We start from the raw sequence: 26,994 nt of genomic DNA on the forward strand, positions 1-26,994 counted from the left end.
CACATTATCTATCATTTATGGAAGAGTAATTTAAAAATACACTGTCAAGCAATTCTACATGAAAATTATGCTTTCATTTTATTTTGGAATTAAATGTGCGTCTTGGCTTCTTGGATACTTAAAAAATATTAATAATATTATTTTATGTGGACTAATATTCATTAAGTTAATCCGATAAATGTACTAATATTACTCGTTCCTCACAAATTACTGCCAAATTTTTGTCATCTATTTTTGAAAGATTTATATCTTTGAATCTGTCCTTCGTCAACTGTTTCATACTAAAATATTTCTTAAGAAAAAAATTAGAGAATCTTTTCATGTTTTATATGAACTATATAGTTTTATATTATTCTCCTATTCGACATTTATACCTTGAATTTAATATTTCGAAAACGACCACTGTTACTAAATTTGTTAATTTATACATATCAGCAATTATTGCCCTATTCGATTACTACTCTTCTATAAATGTCACTTATTATTTGTGGAGCTCAGTAGAAAAGTAAACATTTCTATTGTAAAAATTTGTTCGTAAAAAGTTAAACTTTAATGATATGTATGTGTGTATTCGTAGAGATCAAAGATGTACTATTTTAAGAATTCATAAATTCTTATAATGTAATAGGAATCTAAACAAGTTTCGCGAAAGAGTGGATTACAGAATTAATGATGGGTCGAAGATGTACAATCTCAAAGATTCATAAATTCTTTTACCATAACTTGAGTCTGAGAAACTTTTATAGAAAAGAGAGGATTGCAAAAGTAATGATCGATCGAAGGATTTATAAATCTTTGGATTTAACTTGAGTTTAAACAGCACTGGAAATAATGATGAATTCGAAGTACACCGTCTTAAGGATGCATAAATCCTTATAAGAGGATTTGAATCTAAGAAATTTTTCACGAAAGCAGTATTACAAAAGTAACAATGGATTAAAAGATTTATAAATCTTCGTAATTCGAATCTATACAAATGTATACATCGAAAGGTGAAAAGGTGAATTACAAAATTAATCGTGGATCGAAAGTATGTTATGTTAAGAAAGTTAAGAAAGTTTGTGTTGATTTTAGAAATGGTAATTTGAAAGATAAATGCACTTATCCTTTCTAGTGAAATGATCGAAATATGCTAATAAAAGAACGATATTAATATTAAACGATAAGAGTTTCGTGATGATAATTTTGTAAAATAATGTTAAAAATGTTGTAGCTTGCATATAAATTTGTACATGTTTGTTGGGTATGTATTTAACATACTAATACTAGTATAACAGTACTAATATGAATTTTCAGTAAAACTAATAAATGTTATTTAAAGCGTAAATATTAAATAAGAAGATAGTACAAACATATTTTAACTCTTTTATAAAATAAACACTTTTGGGAATAGAAAATACTCGAAGATCCACATTGTCTTAAATTTAAAAAATTCTTTGAATAGTAAATTGTTGATTCTAAAAATAATAATGTAAACAAAAATTCTAAAAAGAATAATAAAATAAATAGAAAACTTTCTTTAGTTTAGACATTTTAACATCGCCTCAACTCCACCACCTGGTTATTAGCGACGACGATATTAGCAGAAAGGAATTTATTATTATTAGGATATTATAGTTAAACATCGCTAAATAATGGCATGCCTTTCAGGAAGGAGAAGACGCTTGAAATTTGAGTTTTACCATAGAGATTTCCACCTAAAGCTCCTTTGATCTGGTATTTGTTACGAGAGTAATTGTATTTAAGACAATTTATAGAACATGTGTTTGTTGGTAATTTGGCAATTACAAATATCGTAGATTGGTTAGTGTTAGGTTTTGACGAATTAGATTTTGAGATTAGACGTGCATGTACAAGTTTAGTCTGACCAATTCTAAGTCTGTTTAATACAACTTGATCGAGCTTCCTGATAACTAGGTTCTTGTTAAAAAATTCTTCGTTGATTTCGACTGCATACGAGGCTGCAGAGTCTGTCTATTTCATTCATTTGATGATTCAGATTAAACAGTTCCAGTTGAATTGGAGATTTTTCAAATGTTTTTATTAAAGACAAGGTAGGCACGTCCTTTGCTATCTTGTCCGCCAATTCATTGCAACGGATGCCAACGTGTAATGGAGGAATATTCATCTACGCAAAAATAACTGTTTCACCTTCATTAATTACGGAGTGATTTGTTTCCAATATATCAAGTACGACGTCGTCAGATCTCTATACTTGATAAATGTGATAGCATCCCTGTTATCGGTGAGAATACTGTAGTTTTTTCTTGGCCAATTATAAGAAGTTGAATTGCTATTAATTCTGCTGATTTAATGCTAATGTGGTTAGGTAATATAAATTTTAAATATGTCATCTCCATAGACGATAGCACATTCCGATCCTGTTTTAGAAACCGAGCCATCAATACACTTGTATGGATTCTGAATATTTATTTGGCAAGGGTTAATGCCTTGAATGACTCAGCATTTGTATTCGATTTAGAATAAGTTTCGAGATCGGAATTTATCGAAACATGTTTGAGTGACCAAGGAGAAATTTTGGAGAATCTATAGTAATAAATTTAAATAAATTTAACATCCAATAATCGAATTCCATGTTATTTGTATAATATCGCAAAAAAATTTGTCAAATATTCTTACAAATTGTAAAGTATCTCGAAGATGCAGAAAGGGATATTATTTATACGTATCGTATTTTTTGTGTTTAATTTGTTGTTGTTAACGTTAAACTAGTCTCAAATGTAACGTTGTTGGGTCAAAGTAAATAGACTTTGACGAATATAAATTGCTATAGTTTCGTTCAACCGCTTGACAAGAGAAAGTCTTCCGAAGTAGGTACCCTGTACCTGTATATTTATCTTTACTTTTCAGTCGAAGAAGTACCAGCTTACCATTCTTCTACAGTAACGTACCTCGTTAATTATTCCGAATATTTCATACGTCTTCATACCTAATTTGTCTTTCATCGAGATAATATCAAACTTTATGACCCACCTTTTTTTTTACCAAAGATTTTTAAAAATCAACTAAACCTTACACTTTTATCAGACGACAAAAATTGAAACTTACTGTTTATATTACGATATAACAATATTCAAGTTAATACATTAAGTTACATCATATTTTTGTGTGACATTCAATGCAACGAGGTTGCGGGAACAATAGGAGAAGAAACTAATAGCTCAGCTGAATATCGAGTGTCAAAAGTTTCAAGATAGACATTTCTATGTGTTTTTAGATACTAATACATTAGTTAAATTACATATATGTACTAAAACTATTTATTATTTATTTGTTGAAAAATATATAATAGACGTACACATATTGAGTAATAAATATATAATTTTATTATACAATATAATAAAAATTATTCTATATTAATTATTACAATAAATTATTCTATATTCTATATTCTAGTGATAATAAAAATTATATATCTATAAATCTTAAATATATATTTTACAATAAATATATAATAAAATTCCTTGTTGAAGATGATTAGCATATTTAAAGTCGAAAAAAGCTGATAAAATGCAAAAATTTATAGAAAGTCTAAGGCAATTAATAATCCAGTTTCATGTAAATAATCAAATGTAATTATCGCTAATGACCTTGTAATTAAAGTAACATCAATCATTAATAAAATAAAAGTACCATATACCATTACAAATTGCAAAGACCATCATTTATAATATACTTCTAGCATGTTACTATAATTTTTGTTGTCCAGTGAATCTTCTTTTTCTCCTTCTTCAATCTATATAAAAATAATTGTGATATATCTTTGTTCTCTAACACTAACATCATCTTTCTAATTCTTCTGAGAATTTTACACAGTTTACATGTAATAGGCTAAAGCTAACAAAATTTACATCTTTTGTTATTTATAAAAATTGATGTATCGTTGAAAGCGCTCAGAGAAAGAACGAATAAGTGACCAAGTTTTCCATTGAGAAACACTGTAGCTAAAATGTTACATTTTAATAAGAAAAGTCGATATACTTGTAAACATAATAGCGAAAAAAGCACTTGAAAACAGTAAAAAAATCTACCTGGAAGAGGAACTCATAAGACAGAGTGATAAATTAATAATTATGTTGTTATTTCTATACTCAGAGGTAGGATCACAATAGTTATTATTATATTGAATGGATAAATCTATCACACCGTTGTGAGAACCGCTTACAAGAACTAGGGATAAAACCAAAAAGGCATCTTAAGCCTATCGATTAAATCTATCGATTGTAACTAGGACTATCTTCTAGTTACTATTTCTTATAACTAACGCATCTGCATATGGATGGCGAGCACGAACCCACGTTGTCATTTTCAACAAATTATAATGAATCTTAAAACGCTTTGTTTCTTTTATGTTTACAAAACGAATAATAATTTCATGAGAATTCAGTTATTTGACTAAAAAAAATGCAATCGATATCTATATAGGAGACGTTGCGAGCAAAACTAAACCAACCTCAATATTCAACAAACTGAGTAATGTATGATTTAAAATAGATGTGAGCACACAATATTCAATGCAACAACTAATTTCTTGTTATACTATCTAGTGTTACTAATTAGTTTCTTATGTTGTCTAGGTTTAATTTGAAAAAAAAAATTAATTCCTCTTTCTTTTATAATTAACACAGCTTATCGAAATAAATTAATGCTTAAACTCATATCCAGAAGAAACTGTGGCTCACTTTTCTCAGATAGCCCGTCAATTGTACCATAGCGTACCAGGAAGAGTTAACACGATAGAATCGAATCGCACAGCTAAGATAGTAAAAGAAAAGGATAAAAAGAATACAAATAACTATCGTCTTTTTACAGGATGAAAACAGTGAAGCAGCCGATGTGGAGAATAGCTGGGCCGGTCTATTGGCAAGCATCGGTTTGCTAGTGACCAGCGTAGCCGAACTGTTGGTTTCGGGCTACAGCTGTCTGACCTTGACCCCGAAGCTCTGCGGATGTCTTCGAGCGAGCAACGTCGACGAAGTAACAAACGATGGTCGACTGAAGACCCGTAACATGGTCCATCAGTGGGTCACCGCTCAGAACCACGTGCCGAAAAGCCAGCCGATTTACGTGGTGCAGCCGATGCTACCGATGCATCCGATGATCCAGGTGAGGCCGGATCCTCTCCCACGACCCTTCGTACTTGGCTACTACGGCTCGACCTCCGGCGAACTGGAGGTAGGGATAGGTCAGTGACACGCGAGCTAGAAAGTTCAGACGACAAGCGTCGAGAGAAACTCCGAGCTCCGGGCGATCTCCGTGCCTACATTTCGGAGATGCACGAGCTCGAGGTGCAGGTGTTTCTGTGTCAGCAGGATAAAGCAAGTCAGCTTCTCTCTCGCCTCGCTTTTCGGATTCCCCTTTGAGTTCTCGAGGATGCTCCAGGCGTAATACGTGTTTGCGGTCTGAATGCCTGCTAGATTCTTGCGGTGAATAGTTGCGATTGGTTTCGACCAGGAATGCGTGCTATGTTTATTCTCTCGTTGGTGAAGTTTACTTTTGTTTGCCGAGACGTGAGATGAGATGGTTTGTTTGGTGATTAAATAAGAGATCGGAAAGGAAGTTAATGTCTGGTTGAATGATAGCGGTAGACGATATGGAACATACAGTAGAATCCCATGTAACGCGGTGCTACCGTAGAACGTGATCAAAACATTGTTACTGCCCTCGTATAACGCGATTTGGAGAATAACGATGAAAGTAAAATGTTGCTTAAGAAAGTAATTGGGAGAAAATATCTGCGAATAATGAATATACCCAGTTCTGAAGCTGAATAATAGTGGAACCTAATTTTAAGCAATTCGATAATATGTTATATATATATATATATATATATATATATATATATATATATATATATATATATATATATATATATATATATATATATATATATGTATAAATTTCTTCATTATATATGTATTATATGTGTGTATATATATATGTTATATTATATTATATAATGATGAAATTTTTATTGTTCAAAACTAGAATGCATATTATCTTTTGTTACATCAAAAAACTTACTTAATTCTAACGTTTTGTACTGCGAATCCACATGTAACACATACATATAGCGCAGAATATAGCCGCGTTATGAGGGACAACTCTACTGTATTTATTTATTAATGTTTATGTGGTGAATGTCACAGTATTTAGTGAGGCTATAATAAGGAAATCTACTGTCTTAAATATAGATTCCATAAAGCTTAATAGTATAATCCTATTTTAATGTAAAAATAAAGAATAATAAATTCTATGCCTTTTTATATAATACAGAAGTGATTGACCTACTCGTCAATCGCACAGGCCAAACCGGTGTACCTAGAAACGTAAAATTTGCACAGTATACTTCTTTTATGACGTAAGCATGAGATAAAGAAAGATTTATGGAAACTACAGATCCTAAAGGGGGGAAAATGGGTCAAATTTTTTTACAGGATAACCGTATCTCTATGTCCACTGAAGTCAGAGACGTGAAATTCGGCATGCAAACTTTCCACTAGAAATAAACGAACACGTGTTTGGGCGTTTTTCGAAATTCAACCCCTAGAAACTGTTTAAAAAGAGTTTAAAAAAATAGTAAATTTAAATCCAAATACTGTGCGGCCAGTTGGCTATATTGTAAAGTAAATTTAATAAAATCCAAAACTCATGTTCGTAAACCGCTGTACATGCCATCTTCTTTTAATTGTAAATGAGTTAATCAAAGAGAGCTTGATGTACCGTGCGATTTTAATGGTGAATGATCTAGAATGGATGCAGTGAATGTATTTTATTATCTTGATGATGGTTGAACTTATTTAATAAGATACGGATATCGTCCTATTTAATATACTGAAGTAGATTAGGCAGAGAGAGGTTGATATCTAATGGAATTTTATATTAGTGACGGATGATTTAGAATGGATACAGTGGATTCATTTTATCTATTTTATAGGTGATCTAGTTGTTGAATTCTATTTGATGAGATGTAGGTGTTGTTTTGTCTAACAGTTAAGTGGGTTGGGCAGAGAGAGGTTGATGTTTAATGGAATGTTAGTGACGGGTAATTTACTGCAGATATATATGCGACATTGATTAATGTTCGTTTTTAATTTGAAAGTACTTTGCGGAATAGGTCATGTAGTGAATAATATGATGTGATCTGTATCAAACTAAATGTTACGTTATGTAAAGTATTAAGTTTGATATAAATGGATCAGTTTAAGTAATTATCTTTGAATCGCTTCTTTGCTTACGTTGTTATTTTTTAAGCGATTTTATAATTTAGGTGTATCGAGTGGTGATACTAGAATCACTCGACTTGCAAAATTGATAATTACGTTTTTCAATTTACAGCAATTCTCTTTCCATTAATATGACATATATCCTAATGTACGTTTCAACGTAGTGAATACTTTCCTAACATATTGATAAACATTCAATTTTATGACTGAAAGGTAAGATGAATTATTTTTATAAAAAAAAAAATGAACAAAAGTTCTTCCTTTCTTCCCTATTCATTTCAACCTATTTTTAGAGATTTCGCAATATGCAAAAATATGTGGTAATGCATAAATATTTCATTACATATGTTTCAATAGCATATTTAATATATTTTAATTAATATATAGTATAAATAATTATAAAAAATAGTACAGATAATTCTTTGATATACTACACATTTAATATACATTTTCGGATAAAGAAGAAAATCTTGGTCTTCGATGAATCGTGATTCCACTTAAACTCATACAAAGTACAAAGTATATACCAGTTATCGTAACCAAATATTAAAAATATTTTCCTTCCTTAAAAGATACAAGTTTTATAACGAAATCTAATCCCTAAATGTGTTATACACATCTCAACCATCATCTTCACAGTGTATTACTCCCAAGATTTAGACAATCTGTGAATATTACAAGTATTACATCTCATCACACAAATATTACATTTAATGTTATTACATATAACATACTCATTAAAATGAATTAGCTAGGAAAGCAGAAAATAGATATCTTCTATCGAGAAATCTTAATGATAGAAGTTCCTTGTGGATTGAAACTTGCTAAAACTAAAAAGAAAGAAAAAGACAACAAAATAATAAGTTAACAAATTCTACTTTGTGACAGTCGCCTTATGCAATGGCTGGCGGTCCTGCAAAATTTCCTGGAGGATTCGTGCCTGCTGGACCATTGCCCATAGCTGCCCCAGCTTATGGTGCCGTTCCTATGCTACCACACATGCCATACGCAGCTCGTCCTCCATCGCAAATCGTAGGTATCCGACTCAGCATAATACTCCCCCCGATAGAAACTATCGTCGTGTCAAAATAGCCATCAGTATCTTTGACATCGATTTCTGCCGTTTCCCTTTGCATATACAGGGTGGTTGGTAACTGGTGGTACAAGCGGAAAGGGGGTGATTCTACGCGAAAAAAAAAGTCGAAAATATAGAATAACAATTTTTCGTTCGAGGCTTTGTTTTCGAGAAAATCGACTTTGAATTTTCGCTCGGTACGCGTGCACTTTATCGCGTCTCGTTATAACGGATCTCACTGTAGATCGTTGTCTCGATGGAAAAATTAAAGAAAAATTTTTTATTCTACATTTTCGACTTCTTTTTACCAACCACCCTGTATAACCCTGTATATGATTTACGTTTGTATATTAAAACTTAATTGTTATCATCGTAAAACACATTATAATATAAATCGATTGTGGGTGGTTGATAACTGGTGGTACAAGTGAAAAGGGGGTGATTCTACGCGGAAAAAGAAGTCGAAAATATAGAATAAAAATTTTTTTTTAATTTTTCTTTTTTAATTTTTCCATCGAGACAACGATCTACAGTGAGATCCATTATAACGTACCGCACGCGTACCGAGCGAAAATTCAAAGTCGATTTTCTCGAAAACAAAGCCTCAAACGAAAAATTTTTATTGTATATTTTCGACTTCTTTTTTCGCGTAGAATCACCTCCTTTCCGCTTGTACCACCAGTTACCAACCACCCTATATAATCATATGCGTAACCACGGAAAAAATTCCTGAAGCGTTCTTGTCGCTCCTAATTGCTCTTTCGAAATCTTTCTTCGCAGATTTCAGTATTTGTGAAAGCGAAACGTAGCGAATTCTATTTCTTAAGGTCTCCTTTTGTACTTGATTTGATATGGAAATTAGATATATCTTTGTATTACGTATAATACGTAAGTGTTCTTAAGATTGTTGAAATTTCATGGAAAATGGTTAATCCCTTTCTTACTGTATTATTACACCATTGTATTTCTTATAGCACTTACATATCAATTAATTGGATTGCAGAATATTAAATTTCGTATCGCTTAGTTAGTAGTTCTTTCATAGGACTGCAAAAATTTCACGCTGTGAAAATCATGTATAGAACCTGATAAAAAGAAACGTTTCATTTAAAAATGAGAGTATGTGTCAATACTTTTCCTGACCATTCTATTTACTTGAATTCATTGAGAAAATAATCGATAATAGAAGATTGTATATAGAATATTGTGCCAAAATATTTCATCAAAATTCAAACTCTTGATAAATTTATAATATGACTATAATATACACATATACCTATATATAGCTCTGTAATGTCATATAATTAAGCCATCAGATTTAATAGAAGTGAAATTCATTTAAGAGATATGTCATCTTAAAATTTCTCTTGTATTTTCTTCGAAACTACAATGCTTTCTGATCCAACTATCGCGAAATCTCTAGAACTATACGTCAAATTTTCATCAAATTTTATTCTGTATAATTTACTATTGTTTATTATAGCAGAATTATAGAATTTTGCAGATATTTTAATTATTTGCAACATTCTTCTCTATTCAAATTATTATAATTTTGTTGCAACAAGGATTTGTTAATAATCCCCACCATCGCAAGATTAATTTTCAAGTTCTGAAAAATGTTATTAGAATACCTCAAAATTTCTAAATTAAAATAAAAGAAAATGAACACGAACCTCTAAATAATATCCAAAGCAAAAATCCATAAGTACGATCTGTTTTCACGAAAATAGTAGTATTTTGCAATTTAAAGCTTCATATCTTCGAAAGAAATTCAAAACCAATAATGTAATGACATAAATTTCATATGCACTATGTCATATTTTATTCTAAAAAAACAAAATTTTTATTATTTCTTTAAGGCAGACTAATGAAAGTAAAATTCATAACTACTGTATTTTCATTACTGTAAGGAATAAGAATAAGTACATAGAATAGTAATTTACAAATCAATTAAATTAATAAATTAACTATTTACTATTTTTGAGTGTTTTAAATAATCAAACATAAAAATAAAAATATATGTGAAATGTATACAAGTTTAAGAAATATATTTATTAAACACATATATCTAAGGAAGAAATTTCTTTAATATAAAATTGATTTAGATACAATATAATTTAGTATACTATCGCTTATATTCTTTAACGATAGTCGAAGGAGTAATGAATAATTATATTTAATTTTAGATTCGACCAAAGCAGAAACGTCACATAACTGTGGAACACGAAGACACCATGGAAAGGAAGAAACAGACTGAAAGAAAAACGGAGTCCCCAAAAAGGATGTCTTCTATAGGAGAAGACCAAGTAGATCTAGCTCAAACATACACAGGATTGGACAAAAAAATTTCAGAAGAATTCATTTCAATCGCTATGGATCCAGAAAGAAAGTCGAAAGCTTCCAGTAGTCACGGTAGTGAAATCGGAACCGCGAAAACCTCTTGAAAACATGATATCCACATTTTCAAGTTGTATCGTGTTACTTTCGTAATTAATGTACAAAATTCTTCTACATTTACGCATGTAAATGTGCATAATTTAGTATTAAAAGAAGAAAGTTTTTTATCATTTCAATTATCAACGCTTTGAAAATTTGTTAGACGCAAAATTCATTGTATGATTGTAATTGTATTAAAGAAGCCATTTGAAGACTTCTCTCGAGGCTCTATTTTTTTCTTTTTTTTTTTTTTTTTGTTATATGAGCGTACATTGTTACAAGTATATACAGGTACGCGTTGAAATTTTAATTAATTGTTGTTGTAGATATTAACTATTGACCTTTGGTAGCCTAAACTATTTTAATGATATCTGTTTAGAACAGAGAATAGATACATATTGTTGTGTTTCTAATTGTATAAAAATGATTATATTTAATAAGTAAGATTTAAAAAATTAGTAAATTTATTTATTTTTTATGGTATTTTATACCAGCTGTTGTTTATTATATGTACATTATTCATTGCAAAATGCAGCAATATGTACTTGGAGAAATAACTTAGGCTTTAAAGGAATAACATATAACTTTGTGTATTTGTTATAAAATAATTCCAAAGGTAAACTATAATTATAATATTTCACTTTATATAATGTAAGATAAAAGTATAAATTCATTTTAGATGCACAAGACTATTAAAGCGTTACATTGGAAAATGAATAAGAAAAGTTAAAATGTTTTATCTCTTTTTAATGGTTGAAAATTATCTGTACTTAAAAACTAAAGTTTTATACTGCCAAAGTTGTCTACATAATTTTTAGTATATATTAAAATATTATATATATTGTATACATATATACATATATACATACTTAATTCTTTTACTTTATAAATTTGTAAGAATATTTTTACAATTTTTATACTTGTGCTAGGTTTGGAACACATCCTGCGGAAAAATGACAATCATATTTCACTTGACTTTTTATTTTTCTCGCGAGTCACTAGAGGTTCTTACAAGTAATAACATTTCTTTGTTTAATTAGTGAATATATCATGATCTATTTCTTTGCAATCTAATAAACAAAATAACTTAACTTAAGAAAAATATAAAACTGAAACAAGCTGTACAGATATTACATTTACCTTTTAAAACATGTTTTATCATGTTTAATTTAAAATAATGATTATACAATAATATATGAAATCAATTTCAATATAGAATTGCAAAGAGCTAAAATGAAATACATTAAAATGTTTAACACAATCTTTGGAATGTGCGATTGCATATAGTAAACTAAACCCCTAAGATATCTGATTTTAAAATGATTTTTAAAAAATATACATAGATATATTATTAATTACATATAAAGAACGTAACACAAAACCTTACTATTTTTATTTGCATAAAATTATTCGAGTCATTTGTAATTATTGCTTTCTATAATTTAGCCTGTAAAAAGTTACACGTGATGCCGATTTAATATCGCCATGCTATTGTATAGTCGTAACGTCACTGCTCGAAATTAATTCGACGCAAAATCCATCGTGTATATATATAACGTGTAACATGTCATGAATAAATAAATTTAAAAAATAAAACTTGTCGAACGTAATTATTATCAACAAATAAAGGACACGAAATACAGCGCACTCATCTTTAAATACTGAACATTTTATTAATGAATTATAAATAGCCTATATGCAAGTATTATTTACATATTTAATTCGCTACAAACTGCTTACAATTATATGTAATCACATATGGCGTATATCTTTTAAAAAAGATGTGCATATATAACTAACATATACGCGAAAATATGTTGTACACGAAATATAAAAATATCTCACATTCTTTTAATAGGAATAAATTTCACTGTTCACTGTTATTACCGTTGTAACATCTCCGGACTACCAACTACCAGGATGAAAAAAGATTTTTCTAAGATTATTGTTATTATTTTTATTTGTTTTTAATTATCTCGTAGACTTCCAGTTCCGTTGTCGGTAACAAAATTCCTTCATCTTACGCATATAATTCCTCCTCGTCCAGCTTATTCTTTTTCTGCATCTGGAGCACAAAGATAACGACCCTGCCACCACTATTCTTCTGTGGCATTTGAGGTACCTGATCTGGACGGAGACACTTTCTCCTATAAAGTGGTGTCTGGTAATATACCGTAATTTTCAGCACAGTCTCAACAAATTCTCCCACCTTGTTGGGTACAAATATGCATATATACCTTTCAAATAACTATAATGTATTTTCCCTTGATCAACTGTTCAGAATATTCTCGGGGCATTCTTTTTTATCCTGTTGGTCCGGAGACGTTATATTACTACTTATTGTTATCACTATTATTTCTATAACAAAATATATAAAAATACATGTGTAAAACCATCACAATTATTGGAATACTTAATTCATAAATACATAAGAATACATCATACACAATACCATTAAGAACAATACCTTATCGTGAGTAATACATAACATAATGTAACAATTCTTTTAGATTCGCTATTAAGCGAATGAAATTATATTGTCGGCATTCCTTATTTTATTTCTTTTATAAGAGATAAAAAATTTGTTCAAGTAATCTTCGTTTTATGTAAAACATATATAGAAAAGGATGATAGATTACAGTTTGTGTATTCAGTTATATTTTCAACGAGATGTATAAGGCATAGATTTTTATGCAGTATTACTATGAATAATAGTAACTTTTGTCAATGTTACTATTATTATTACTGTTGTTGGTATTCGAAAAATGAAAATAGTTTTTAACATGTTGAAATACCTTGAACATTTTAAAATATAAATGTAAAAATACTTCTATAAAAATGCTATTGCAATTTTAAGTACTTGGTACCTAATTCAACATTGGGGGCTTACTTATTATCTTCATATATTTTGTTGAAACATCTACCTGTATAAAATCTAATCTCTTTCTGCAGTCACTACATATAAGCTCTTGTGTTTCTTAATGCATATTTTATAATTATCCTTTAGAAATGTATTGTATCGCATAGAATATAAAGGTACATGGGTACCTTACCACAAAAAAAGACAAATAGTTATTAAATGTATTATTTAAATAATGTAAGAGACGCTGTAGTCTAGTAAATTTTATATATAATTAGTTCAAATAAATACAATTGTTTGATGAGATAAGTTAAAAATACCACTTCCCACTGACAATTAATCTAGAATTTATATTTGTCAGCAAAAATTATGAACATTATAATGTAATGAGCGCTTTCCCTTTAATTAGAATTATAATACTATAATAACAGGTAGACTGTGCTATTGCTCGTTGCGCCAAAGTGAACAAATGCACATATTAAAATATCAACCCTGTTTCTACATACAACTCACTAATATCTATGTACAACTATTATGATACACTTTATACATTTCTCAAGTATGAATCTGTGCATTTATTAATCAAAATTGAAGACTATAGTACCTAATAAATATATATTAACAGATATATCACTAATGAAGTAATCTATCTTTCTTTGTATTTACCAACTGAATACTAATTAGTAGTATACAGTTAATTCAAGACTTGTTTAAACAAAAATGATTTTCATACATTGTTAAAATAATTAAAAGCATTTAAGTCATTCAAATCAGTTTATTAGCGATAAATCATGTGTTAAGTGTCGAAACAGTTTTATGGAAGACACTGTAGTATAAATATCATAGAACTAAGTTATTAAATTCATAGTTTAATAAACAGGATATATACAAGGCACTTGTTCAGTTCAGCCTCACAATCTTCAATTTTGATACACAAAGGAAATATTAATTGTTCATAAAGTATGACCTGCACTCTTTCTAGCAAACTACTGTCCTATAAAAATTACATCAAATTTGGAATAATATTGCTTTGCATAGGTTCTGATAATAAAACAATTGAACTAGTTTCAACTAGTATTTGATATATCTATATCAACTGTTTCTTCTTTGAGCAATGCCCGTTTATCTTCTTTACTAGTAGCTTGTCGTTTACCACCAACTTTGCGTTTACCTCTATTGAGTACACCATTTTCTTCATCCATCATACGCAAAATTTGCGTTTGATCAGAACTTTCTATCGGTGCGATCGAAATATCACGAACTGCACGAAATTTACCACAATTGTTTAAATGTTCATTTTCTAATCGGAAGAAATTCCAAACGAATCGCCTTAAAATGAATATATTTTTATATACTAATTACTCTAATTTAAATATTCATTGAGGTACATATAAATAATAAAATAACTAAAGACGTACCTAAAGACTTCAAGAGGTGCTACTATCGATGTCATTAAATCACTAGATACATATCCACACTCAATAAGAACGAAACTCGCGATCCATGCAAACCTCAGAATAAAATCCTCGATTATAGCAAAATAATAGAATCCCTAAAGAAGTATCAAGTGCAATAAATAATTGACTGAAAAAGAAAGATTAGAACATACTTTTATTTACATACCGCTGCTGAATATACTACTTCTTCGCGTAAGAATTTATTTTCACCAGCATTGCTATCTAAAAGACCCCAATCCATTTTTAAATCCCACGTTAGTGAATAAATAGAATTGACAATACAACTAAAGATCCAAAGCCACAACCATGGATTTTCCCAACGATTTGAATATTCCGCTAAAATTAATATTATTTATATCCTTGATTGAAAATAATATCAATCACATTAGAAAATTGTTTGTAACTTACCAGCATTGTACGCACACAGCGTATTAGATATGACAACAAGGAATGTAGTTGAATATTTTCCAGCATTAGCCAAATGTGGAAATGCCTCTTTAGAATCACGATATCGTCGTATACATTGTGCAAAACGAAACCATGCAGGTAGACAATTAACGATAGGTCTAACAATTAAGGATCCAGACATACATTGCGTAGTATCTCCTGCTTCTAGCCAATTTCCATTGGTAATATAAAAACACGTTAAAAAGTGGAAGTCTAACAGTGCTGTGGCCATACTATTTAATTGATCTGCTAACCAGAAATCAGCAAAATTCACGTACGCAAATGGCGATATTAAAACTCTTCCCTAAAGATAAAAATAAAATTTTATTTCCTATAAATTGAAGCAATTCTTACAATGTATGTTATGTTAATAGTACTTACAATGATCTTTAATAACCAAAATCGTGCCTCGTGACGAAACATTTTTAACGGATTTAAGAGAAATGCTAACATAATACAGACTAAAACTAATGGATTCACATATGGAGGAATGCTTAAGCTGACACTGTATAAAAAACTTAATAAACTGAGAGTCCATATAACTCCAAGAACAGCCGCTAATTCCATAAGATGTTGTTCAGATAAATGGTTTCGCGGATCCAATTCAAATATCAACACGTGATTCACACCGGACGATCGCCATCCATAAACATTCACGCCAATAAGAAACAAAAATTGTATAATAAGCAGAGGTCCACGATATAATCTAAATGCAATTTTTAAGTTTTCACCACCATCGTGAAATATTGCTAGAAATAAAATAAAAGAAAATAGAGTATATAATTATATTTACTTTAGTTATTACATACTTCTTGTTATTACCTGAAAGTACAACTGCCACAAAGAGAACAATGAAACTACCAGAAAATAATCCAACTTTAAAAGTGGTCCATGGACTTTGATGCTCACCTAAAGGTGGTACACGTAAACGTTTCATTGCGCGTTGTCTGTCTCCACCTTCTAAATCGTTTGTTACTGTAGTTTCTGTATCTTGTATGAGATTGTCTATATCTTTTGATGTATAAAAATGTGCGGTTTCTACACATTCCATCCTCCATTTTGATCCACTATCTACAGACAATAACTGAAAATAGAAATAAAGATAATATTACACGATGTACATATAAGACACAAATTGCTATGATGTATGAGGTGTGCTGAGTTTTTACTTGTGTTTAATAGGATAAGGGACTTTAAAATAAGTATTAGTTCTTTCCTTATTTTTTCATTATTGTTTAAATGAACCTGTAAACCTAGAGAAATACAACAAAAATAAGTATGAATTAATGCAACAATAAGAAACAAAATCTCTTTTTCTATGTACCTTGTCGTGTTTTTTAAGAATCTTTCGAAAACCAGTGTAATTAAGATTTTGATAGTTCTGAAGAAGTATAAGAGACAAATAAAATTCTGAGAATGCAAGTTTCAATTCTCTCAGCTTCCTTGTTGGTAAATGAGGCTTAACATTCACTTTCCCCTTATTTTTCCCTCCACCATGTTGTAATTCTAATGCTGTCTTCAATTCGCTTTGAAGAGCTGCATATTTACGAGTGGCTTCTGCTAACTTTTCTATACATATATAAAGAAGATCAATGTTTATTTAAATGTTTTATTCTTAATAGATACGATTGTAAATTTCCATTTATTTGAATTTATATGTACATAATCATATAGAACATCCTTACCAGAATAAAAAGTATTAATTTTCTTCAATTCACGGTCACAAAACGTAAAAAATACTTCATCAAAAGAAGCAAAGTGTCGAGATATCACTTCTGGTTCAACACTTTCAGCTGACGGTGCTTCTTCTACAGCAGTATAGAGCATTGCCTTCATTTCCTATTAACCCAAATAGGTCATTTTAATTAGTAGTGTAATGATCTTTCATTGCACAAAGTGCTCCAGAATAAGCAGGAAATATTTTAGGAGTGCCTTTGGAAAACCTAAACTATAAAAAGTTCATATGAGGATATATCCTATTTGATTTTCTTTTCAAATTATAATAGATTTTGTTTTGCAATTCATATTTCTTTCCATAGACAAATATTGTGTTTCTCAAGTTTCCAGCAAATATAGACTACATCTGGATATTTAAAAATTGTAAAACAGTCATTGGTAAGATATCTGCAAGCTTGCATTGGAATACAAAGATACCATCTCAAACACCTTTTATGAAAAGTAGTATATAAAGTAGTGTATAAAATAAAAAATAAAAATTAAATCCACTATAACTCGAAAACAAAGTCAAGTAAGATATATTTATATGAAATCTTTTTATTGTTTATATATGCAGAAGCTACTCCTAAAATATTTCCTACTTATTCTGAGACACCCGTATGTCTCCATTGGCATAGAAATAAATTTTTAACAAAGATAATTAAAATATAAATATTTTAATTTTCAATACTATTTTATTTTACCTCATAGCTTATGTATTGCTTACGCCACTCAGGCGTAATGTGAGCAGACAGATGTTCTGCAAACTTCATCTTGCTTCAATTAACGCAATAATCTGCAATAAACAAATTCATTTAAATTATTGCTAAAGTGATATAAATATATAATATTAAAAATTTCCATAAAATAATTATGTATATAATAAAGCATATATAAAAGAATGAGATATATAAATGAGATACAAAGTGAGAAAATCATATATTATTATTATTGAAGAAACTTCTTTATTTCTATAGTCTATATATCTTCATAAACATTTACTCGATGTATTAATTTATTATTGCAAACAGCGTATGCCAAAAAAGTAAAAAAATAATAAAGTGAGCAAAATGAAATATTATAGTAATATAATTACAAAGTAGAAAATGAAAAGATGAACAATTGAATCAAATGTTTCGTTTCACGCTCATCTTTAAGGAATTAAACCACGAAAGAGGTTACATACAACACATATAATGCACTTAAAACCTTTGTCGGCAGTACTAAGTCAATATTTTCTAAATTCGTTTACTTCATGATAAATTATTATTACTTACATATATATGGATGTCTTTATTCTTACTTCTTACGTTTAGCTGTCAAGCTTTACACGACACATAGCACCATTGTTTTTATACGTACAGGCGATATTCATTAGACAGCTATAAGTCTTTTTATTACTTAATTTAGAACGCTTTTCGCGAAGATAGATAGCTTCTAGTGTCCATTTGCCAGTAAGGATTGACGAGAATTTTCCGATTAAATACCTTTGATAATCTCATCGCTCGAAGATTTATTTCAGTTAGATAAAATGCTTATATGTGATATATATATAATCTATAATAGTTGTACGTAGTTTATAATGTTAAGCATTCGTATTTCGATTCTTATTTTACAAAAAAGGATTTTGTTTATATGTTTACAAACTTTTTATATTTATTTTATTTAACCGAATTATATCCATCAAATAGTTGATTATATATAAAAAAAATAGAACTATAGCACACAAATAATTACAAACATTTGTATTTGAAGTTGGCTATGTGGATTTTTGTATTTTTTATCAGATATTGAGTTCTTTGAGACAATCTTTTATTATATTATTACGCTCAGAATATTCTCTCAATTAACATTTACTTTGAATTTAATTTTTAATGTAGATAAAACATTTTTTTCAATTTTGTCAAGGATTTTTAATTGTTATAACATAATAAAATTTTATTAAATATGTATGTGAATTCAATCTTCTACTTCGTAAAAGATACGTATACATATGTATGCAACATGCACAAATATATATTTAAATATATATAAACAAAACTATTAAATATATAAAAAATAAAATATTATAACATCATAAGATAAATAGTATAATGCGTAAAAAAATGTATAAAACATTAAAAATATAGTTTTAGAAGATTGTATAATAATTATCTTTTAAAGAGTAATTATGCGTATGTATAATCAATAATGGAAGAAGATTCTTAATGTAATTCTTTTCAAATGAAAAAAAAGTGGATTTTATCTGTTTATATTTAATTTAATTAATATCCAGTATAACAAAAAATAATACAAAACAAATAAGTTACATCAACAATTAACATTACACAGTTTACATTGATAATATTTTGACTAGATATATCATTTATTTAAAATCTAAAATGTTTTCATATATTTAAAGTCATTTTTGGTAATGTTATCTGGAACTTTTATATCTGTCTTTTTTTCACGAATTATTTTCGTAAAATGATTTATGCGCTTTTATTTGCTAACTTATACTCATATATATGATATATATGTGTGTGTGTGTGTGTGTGTGTGTATAAATGCAAATATTTGCATATTTATTCTAATAAACCGTTTTATAGATGGCGCTATAAAAAACGTACATACTATATCAGTTATACATATAATATATATATATTTTTTAGACTGCACATACTACAAGCTGCTACAAGCCAACAAGTTAACAATACACATATAGTGCCTTTGCAAAGCTGCAAAATTAATCATTACATCAAGTTTACAAATTATAATGTTTTCTCTAAATATTGTATATATTAAAACGAACTAAGTAGATTATTCAATAAGTACTATAAAGAAAAAAAAGCTTTAAACAGGAAAGGACAACTTATCATTACTATAAAATTTGTAAGTATATTTCTCTGCTTTTTATATTTATATTTTTTTAGTTTTATCATGTTGGAAAGATTGGAATTTAGTTCCAAGTATGGTTTCAAGTTAATGTTGTAGTACTCACATATAAAAAACACGTGTACATTTGTACAAGAATAATATTAATGCCTATATTATAAGAACTAATTTTTAAAATATTATTTCTGTAAATAATAAATCTAAGACAACTTGTATTTTAAATAGTTAGTATTAACTATGTTAATGTCATGTTTTAATTTATTAGAGAATAAAATTGATAAAATATTTGTAATATATTAATTTTTTATGTGTAATATAAATAATAAACTTAGTTTTTATTTTTCCAGAATGCATAATATTTTATAGTTAATCCAAACCTAAGATACCATGAACCGTTTACTACTATTATTATTCTTCGTTAATTTCATAAATAATAGTATATCATGGGAGACTTTTATGAGGGGTCGAAGCAAATATGGTAATCTAGGTGCTCCAATTTTATCTGAAGATCATGAACTTCCAAGTGCTGAATGGTTTACACAGTTTCTAGATCACTTTAATCCAACTGATGCACGTGTTTGGCAACAGGTAATATAAGAATATATTAAATATTTCTTAATTTTTATTTTATAATATAAATTCTTTTATTATTTTTTCAGAGATATTTTGTAAATGGAGAGTACTATAAGAAAGGTGGTCCAGTATTTTTGATGATAAGTGGTGAAGCTGCAGCAAATGCTAAATGGATGGTAGAAGGTCAATGGATCGAATATGCTAAGCAATTTGGAGCACTGTGTTTTCAAGTGGAACACCGCTTTTATGGGCAAAGTCAACCCACTTCGTATGTAACATTGTTTATAAAATATATAATTGATACATTTTAAGTTATAATGTTATGTTTTCGTTATCTGCAGGGATCTGGGTGTGAAAAATTTAATGTATCTTTCATCGCAACAGGCACTTGCAGATTTGGCTTACTTTATACAACTCATGAATATTAATTACAAGTTACCAGCTGGTACTAAATGGATTGCATTTGGAGGATCATATGCTGGATCATTAGCTGCTTGGTTGCGTTATAAATATCCTCATTTAGTACATGGTGCTGTTTCTGCTAGTGGTCCTTTATTAGCAGAAATTGATTTTCAAGGTAAATATAAAATACACTTAAATACAAAAAATATTTTATTTAAAACAGAAGTGTTTTATATTAATAATTATACTTTATAGAATACTTTGTTGTTGTCGAGAATGCCCTCAAAGAACATTCTGAAGCATGTGTAAATGCAATACTAGAAGCAAACAAACAATTTCACATAATGTTACATCATCCTATCGGTCAACAAGGAATAGCTAAAAAATTTATGTAAGTAAAAGTAACATTCTTCATTTACAGATCAAATATATCATTATTGGAAAATTATTTTTACTTATAGTTTATGTGATCCAATCAATGAACATACCAAACGTAATGATATTTCGAATTTGTATGAAACAATAGCAAGTATCTTTGCTGGTATTGTACAGTACAATAAAGACAATCGTAATAATTCCGCAATGGCTAATCTTACTATCGATAGTGCCTGCGACATATTAACGAACGAAACATTGGGTATTGCTATTGACAGACTTGCAATTTTGAGCACTAAAATATTACAGGCATCAGAAAAAAAGTGTTTGGATTATATGTATAATAAAATGATTCATAAACTTCGTAACATAACATGGGCTAGCGAAGAAGCAGAAGGGGGTAATGTATTTTTTTACTTATATTATTGCTGTTTTCATTTTTATTTATTGTATTTTAAAATATATTTTTTGTAGGACGCCAATGGACGTACCAAACGTGTACAGAATTTGGATTCTTTCAAACTTCGACAGCACGCCCAAAATTATTTAGTGAAACTTTCCCAGTAGATTTCTTTGTACAACAATGCATTGATATATTTGGACCAAGGTTTATTTAAAATTACGATAAATACATTTCTCAATTATGATAAATCATTAGCTATAAAATTATAACATTTCCGTATTCTAACAGGTACAATATTCATTTGCTGAATTCGGCAGTGAATAGAACAAATATTTTATATGGAGGATTAGATTTAAAGACTACAAATGTAGTATTTGTACATGGATCAATTGATCCTTGGCATGTTTTGGGAATTACAAAATCACCAAATCCGCAAATACCTGCCATTTATATTGATGGTGTGTACATATTGATTGAAATTTTTCATTTTTCATGTAATATAAAAAATTTATTTATTATTATGACCATAGGTACTGCTCATTGTGCCAACATGTATCCTCCTTCCAAAAATGATCCACTTCAGTTAAAAGCTGCCAGAGTTGAGGTTGGACATTTAATAGATGAATGGCTGCATAATTAAATATGATATTTTTAACGCTGTGTGTGCTACATTTAACTACTTTATGATAAGTAGTTTTTTATTTTTGAAACAAAAATGATGTATTAAAAGAATTAAATTTATTTTATTAACTTTTTGAACAATTTGTATTTTCCTTTATGAACTTCTGTGAAACAATTATGATACATAAATATTTTTAGTTCAAATAATTCGTGCATAACTAAGACTAAAACTAACTATGTACGTACATAACAAGTTACTGAAGATACACGAGTGTTCACCATTCTGTGTTTATGTTTAAATCACAAGAATGCATGTATAGATACAATTAAACAAGTTTGCCCATAATGGCACTATTACAATTTTTTGTGGATTACTGAAGTATTAAATAAATACATGTACAAACTTACTATGAATATCTTACGTCAGTCAATGAATAAATACATATCTATTAATTATATATGTTTTATTCTTGACAAGCATGGGAAAAAATGTTCAACTGGTTAAAATAATACTAAACATAAATAATTCATTAAGGTGTTTTAAAATCTGCAAAAACAGATCCGACATGAATTTTAATAAGTGTAAAGTGTCTTAAAATGAGCACCATAACTAAATGAATTTTGATTCTGATATGGATAGCGTCGGCCTTTCCTTAACGGTACCATCTTCGAATATCGTTTCGTTATGAGTTTGTTCGATTCCTTTAAGGCGAGGCCAAGGTGCCCATTACAGATATTGATCAACCGAGTATGCGTATGATTTTCGTAAAATATTGTCAATCCTATTATAATCAAACATTCTTATAATAGTTTGTATAGAATTCGTTTAAAAATTATTAGAATTCGTTTGATCAGTAATTATACATATACATATATTACTCTCTCATTTTTTTGGCATATCCTTCGATCAACTCGTGATCCTCCTACATTCACAACTTTCATCTTTGACTTACGCTACTGCAGTATACGGTATTTACATTACGTAACAAGGTAGTCGTAAATAATTTACTGTATAACAGAACAATAAATGTAGGATGAATTAGTTTTTCTATCTATGAATCACGCTTAAAAATTCTCCTACGCAACGTTTGAATTGTTCACCACGTTCTTTTAAGTTTCCATTTTAAATGGAGTTACAAATTATTTCGTAAATGATATAGCAGAATATATGGATGGATGGTGATTTAATGCTAAGAAGAAGATGAAATATAAGAAAACTTATCCACATGAAACTTTATTTAAAAAAAAAAAATGATTTTAAATATTTGTCAAATGTTTGTTATGATATATATGCATTTGGTAATATTTTATTTTACTGACTTCTTCGTCAAATGACTACAAAAAATTGTTTTACGAATATTATATATACATATACATATTTCTTGAAAAAATTTGGGATAAAAATTTATAATTTGTGATAAATATACATTCTTTTAAGTAAACTTTGAATTGTAAATGGCAAACAATATGCATTTTTGATATTCTAACTTACAATTAGTTGAATTACTAGAAACAATTAGTTGAATTTTAAACACAAGATTTTATACGTGTTTCAAAATGTATTATATATATGTAATTTAGATCTAGAATATTATAGAAAATGTCAACAATCTACCTCAAAAGCTTTTTGAGATAGATGTGCTTTTCTATAAAAAATAAAGTTATTTAGGAATTAAAATTGAAATCGAAGCAACGTATGAATTCATCAATTTTTTTCTTGAAGAATCAGATCAATATATAAAATCCACATAGTACTGTATTTAAAAAATAAAAAAAGATGTTTATATATAAAAATACACATACACAAGAAGAATTTCACCTATGTAAACAAATTTGAACACTACTGTCTACATACAAATATTTTTAAATCAAAATATTACCAAATAAACATTCAATTAATTATATCCTTCACATTCAACAAATAATCAAAGATACATTAGCTGAAATTAAAACTCTATATTGAAGGCAGTTTACCTTACATTTTGCAAGTATTTCTTAACATAAAGTCACCATCTTCCAGTGCGTCACCATTTATAAAATATGCATACAGCATAAAAAAAGACAGCTTGCTCGTGATCCAATCGCGACTCGTCACAATAATCGATTCACCGAAAATCTCAAAAAAATAAGCGGTTCTAGGTAACCGATTTTGTGTTCAGTATCTGTGATGAGACTGAGATTGCCTCCACTCGGGCGTAGAGTTACCGTGGTGATGATGATGATGATGATGATGGCGTTTCTTGTCAGAAATGCTGGCGTGCTTGTTAGACGGGTACGTGGCTACATCGCTCACAACTAATTCTGAACCATCTCTCTCGGTGTTGTTGCCACGGTAATTTTCTCGGTATCCTGGTTCATCCAGGGTCTCCTTGCGACGAAGAGGAGGATGATTGGTCTTATGACCGGCCGTCTCATGCAGATTTTCCCAAGCTTGACGGTAATATCGATTCAGTCCTCCTCGACTCTCAGAGGAACTGCTTCCAAAGCTGGCCACGGTATTGCAATCTGGAGATGCACGGTGTCGGTAATGCTTGCTGCTTCTACCGCGATTTCTGTGTGAATAGGTTAAGATATTTATTATTATTTCAACTTCGGCACCTTTCTGCATAATGATTTACTGGTAATATCTATAGATTGAAAAAATGATAAGTTGTAGGTTACAGATTTAAGTTGTACAACTTTACTATTTTATATAGAACATTTGTCGAATAAGACTATTGAATGGTAATTTGTAAAATTGATGTACAGAAGTAGTTTTCTAGAAAACTAATGTATAGAAGGTAACTTATAATTTGTAATATGTAACATTTCACTACTAACGTTAGTTGTATTGTGCAAGAGGGACCAAGTATTATTTTAAATTATTATTTTCTTTTTCTAACCTGAATACGGTACAATATCATTGTTGTGTTTAATTTATACATCTTGGGTATACATTTATGGCATAAATGAAGTCAGAAGAGATTCTGTAGTTCAAAATAAAGTGAAAATAAAAAAATAAAATTGCGTCGAAAATTTCATTTTATAGAAAATCGTGTTTGGAAACTTATCACATAGGTATTCATGTATTTGATTGATTTTCGACTGGATAGGAGTAAGGAATTGACAGGATGTTATTCTACATCGGAAAATAAATTAAATTTTTTCGACCCGAAAATATACAATAAAATGTATTCGTTTAAAGCCTAATTTTCAAGAAAATAAAATTTGAAAATTTGTCGAATATGCGATTTCTTGACCAAATAGAATCAAACTTTATTTCCTTCAAAAGGAAGCTTCAAACGACAAATTTTTATTTTACATTTTATTTATTCCTGTATAGCTGGGAATGAAGAAAATATATATGTACTTGAAAAGTTACACATATACATTTTTTCGAAAATAAATGCTTCGATGTAATTTTGTTATTTTTATTTTGAATTCAGAATCTGCCTGATTTCATTCGTTTTAGACCCACAGTGTATTTATAACTAATAATTTATGATCTTCCTTCCTTCTTCTTAGGAACATATATATATATAGTAAGCAAGATATATATGCGGTTTGTTGTATCGTCGATTTGGCTTTCAGATATTTAGATTGTTCCTTATAGAAAATTCTTATTCAAATATTTCTGGTTTTTATTATAATACTTTAGTCCAGAAACTGAAGCCAAATCGATTGTTTCATTTTGTATTATGTATGTCTGTTTGGGAAATATAATTTAGCGAAGTGTAATTGAAGCAATTTGTAGTGAAATCATTAGCAATACCACCACCAATTTAAAGATGAAAGGAGCACAAATAGTTAGATATAGATATATTAGGAGAAGCAAATAGTTAGATATAGATATATTAGGAGTTTATTATAATTTAAGTCCCTTGTGATTTTACTAAAATTATTTTAGTATATATAGTGAGCCATTTTCTAGTAATCATCGCATTTTTCCTTCAGCATAGCTTATTGTACTACCAGAAACTTTATGAAACATTATCAAACTATGCTATTAAATAAATTTTAATATCCACAGATATAATTGTGAATATAGAGATATTAAATTTTAAATTGTTGAGATTATACAAATATGTTTAGTTGTCAATTTAAAGTTCTATATTTACAGTAACTTCCAAAACTGTTGCAACACTCTTTAAAACTGAATAACTACTTAAAAATAGGACCAAACGGTTTGAATATTTTTGATAAGTTAGGAGGATTAGTTTACTAGATGATGTATAAAAAAAGTTTTAAAAAAATTGCAATTGGTTGGAATCGCTAGGAAAGAAAGTAAAGATCGCATTTCCCAAAATTTTTTCTTGTACTTGTAATGAAACTTTAAAGAACACATTTCGAACATTTCGACATACATATATGTAGAAAATTTTATTGAAATTGGTTGACGCGGAAAGAAGAGACAGACACCGAAAGACCAGGCCATGAAAACTGTGTTTCTAGGCATCTTTAAACGTTTGTAGCTCATAGCAGCGTTAACCGATTTCGATGAAATTTTCAGCATGTATATAACTGATATA

General features: G+C 29.0%; 4 protein-coding genes across 8 annotated transcripts in view; 2 read left to right on the forward strand and 2 right to left on the reverse strand.

Annotated features, from left to right (window-relative positions):
• The window catches only part of LOC126866567 (uncharacterized), a 32,671-nt gene extending 20,317 nt beyond the window's left edge, over positions 1-12,354 (forward strand). Inside the window, exons 4-6 of one of the 3 annotated variants that reach the window (XM_050620355.1) lie at positions 4,834-5,206; positions 8,136-8,279; positions 10,509-10,715. In XM_050620355.1, coding sequence (XP_050476312.1) covers positions 4,834-5,206; positions 8,136-8,279; positions 10,509-10,579 — 588 coding nt within the window. In that variant the 3' untranslated portion in view covers positions 10,580-10,715. Of the gene's footprint in view, positions 1-4,833; positions 5,207-8,135; positions 8,280-10,508 lie in introns of all 3 variants that reach the window. The other 2 variants (XM_050620338.1, XM_050620348.1) reach the window with 2 other exon arrangements.
• Positions 12,355-13,868: 1,514 nt separating this feature from the next.
• Positions 13,869-18,754, reverse strand: LOC126866522 (xenotropic and polytropic retrovirus receptor 1 homolog). Its single transcript, XM_050620209.1, has 10 exons — positions 18,516-18,754; positions 17,943-18,034; positions 17,208-17,361; positions 16,847-17,091; positions 16,345-16,606; positions 15,904-16,271; positions 15,484-15,826; positions 15,242-15,411; positions 15,037-15,170; positions 13,869-14,947 (listed from the first exon to the last, which is right to left on the reverse strand). The coding sequence occupies exons 2-10, from the start codon at positions 18,009-18,011 to the stop codon at positions 14,686-14,688; spliced, it is 2,007 nt and encodes a 668-aa protein (XP_050476166.1). The 5' UTR covers positions 18,012-18,034; positions 18,516-18,754; the 3' UTR covers positions 13,869-14,685.
• A 1,135-nt stretch (positions 18,755-19,889) lies between these two features.
• LOC126866560 (putative serine protease K12H4.7) lies at positions 19,890-22,627 on the forward strand. 2 transcript variants are annotated; one of them, XM_050620300.1, is made up of 9 exons: positions 19,890-20,109; positions 20,460-20,700; positions 20,772-20,953; positions 21,027-21,262; positions 21,343-21,478; positions 21,549-21,862; positions 21,937-22,069; positions 22,154-22,323; positions 22,396-22,627. In XM_050620300.1, the coding sequence occupies exons 2-9, from the start codon at positions 20,500-20,502 to the stop codon at positions 22,503-22,505; spliced, it is 1,482 nt and encodes a 493-aa protein (XP_050476257.1). In that variant the 5' UTR covers positions 19,890-20,109; positions 20,460-20,499; the 3' UTR covers positions 22,506-22,627. The 2 variants fall into 2 exon arrangements, with proteins under 2 accessions (XP_050476257.1, XP_050476267.1); XM_050620310.1 differs by lacking the exon at positions 19,890-20,109 and adding an exon at positions 20,172-20,336.
• The window catches only part of LOC126866478 (uncharacterized), an 86,041-nt gene continuing 81,631 nt past the window's right edge, over positions 22,585-26,994 (reverse strand). For both annotated transcript variants that reach the window (XM_050620085.1, XM_050620086.1), the window contains exon 11: positions 22,585-25,038. In XM_050620085.1, coding sequence (XP_050476042.1) covers positions 24,642-25,038 — 397 coding nt within the window. In that variant the 3' untranslated portion in view covers positions 22,585-24,641. The remainder of the gene's footprint in view (positions 25,039-26,994) is intronic.

This window comes from Bombus huntii, chromosome 1 (genome assembly GCF_024542735.1).
Source record: "Bombus huntii isolate Logan2020A chromosome 1, iyBomHunt1.1, whole genome shotgun sequence".
In the NCBI taxonomy this organism is placed as follows: domain Eukaryota; kingdom Metazoa; phylum Arthropoda; class Insecta; order Hymenoptera; family Apidae; genus Bombus; species Bombus huntii.

What these genes read in the sequence shown, in the direction of transcription:
- LOC126866522 (XM_050620209.1), bottom strand. Translation starts at nt 18,011, where the DNA reads ATGAAGTTTGCAGAACATCTGTCTGCTCACATTACGCCTGAGTGGCGT. An exon ending in TTTGGTTATTAAAGATCATT is followed by an intron (nt 15,827 to 15,903) that starts GTAAGTACTATT and finishes TTTTATCTTTAG; the next exon opens with GGAAGAGTTTTAATATCGCC. An exon ending in GCTGTGTGCGTACAATGCTG is followed by an intron (nt 15,412 to 15,483) that starts GTAAGTTACAAA and finishes TATTAATTTTAG; the next exon opens with CGGAATATTCAAATCGTTGG.
- LOC126866560 (XM_050620300.1), top strand. Translation starts at nt 20,500, where the DNA reads ATGAACCGTTTACTACTATTATTATTCTTCGTTAATTTCATAAATAAT. An exon ending in ATGCACGTGTTTGGCAACAG is followed by an intron (nt 20,701 to 20,771) that starts GTAATATAAGAA and finishes TTATTTTTTCAG; the next exon opens with AGATATTTTGTAAATGGAGA. An exon ending in GGGCAAAGTCAACCCACTTC is followed by an intron (nt 20,954 to 21,026) that starts GTATGTAACATT and finishes CGTTATCTGCAG; the next exon opens with GGATCTGGGTGTGAAAAATT.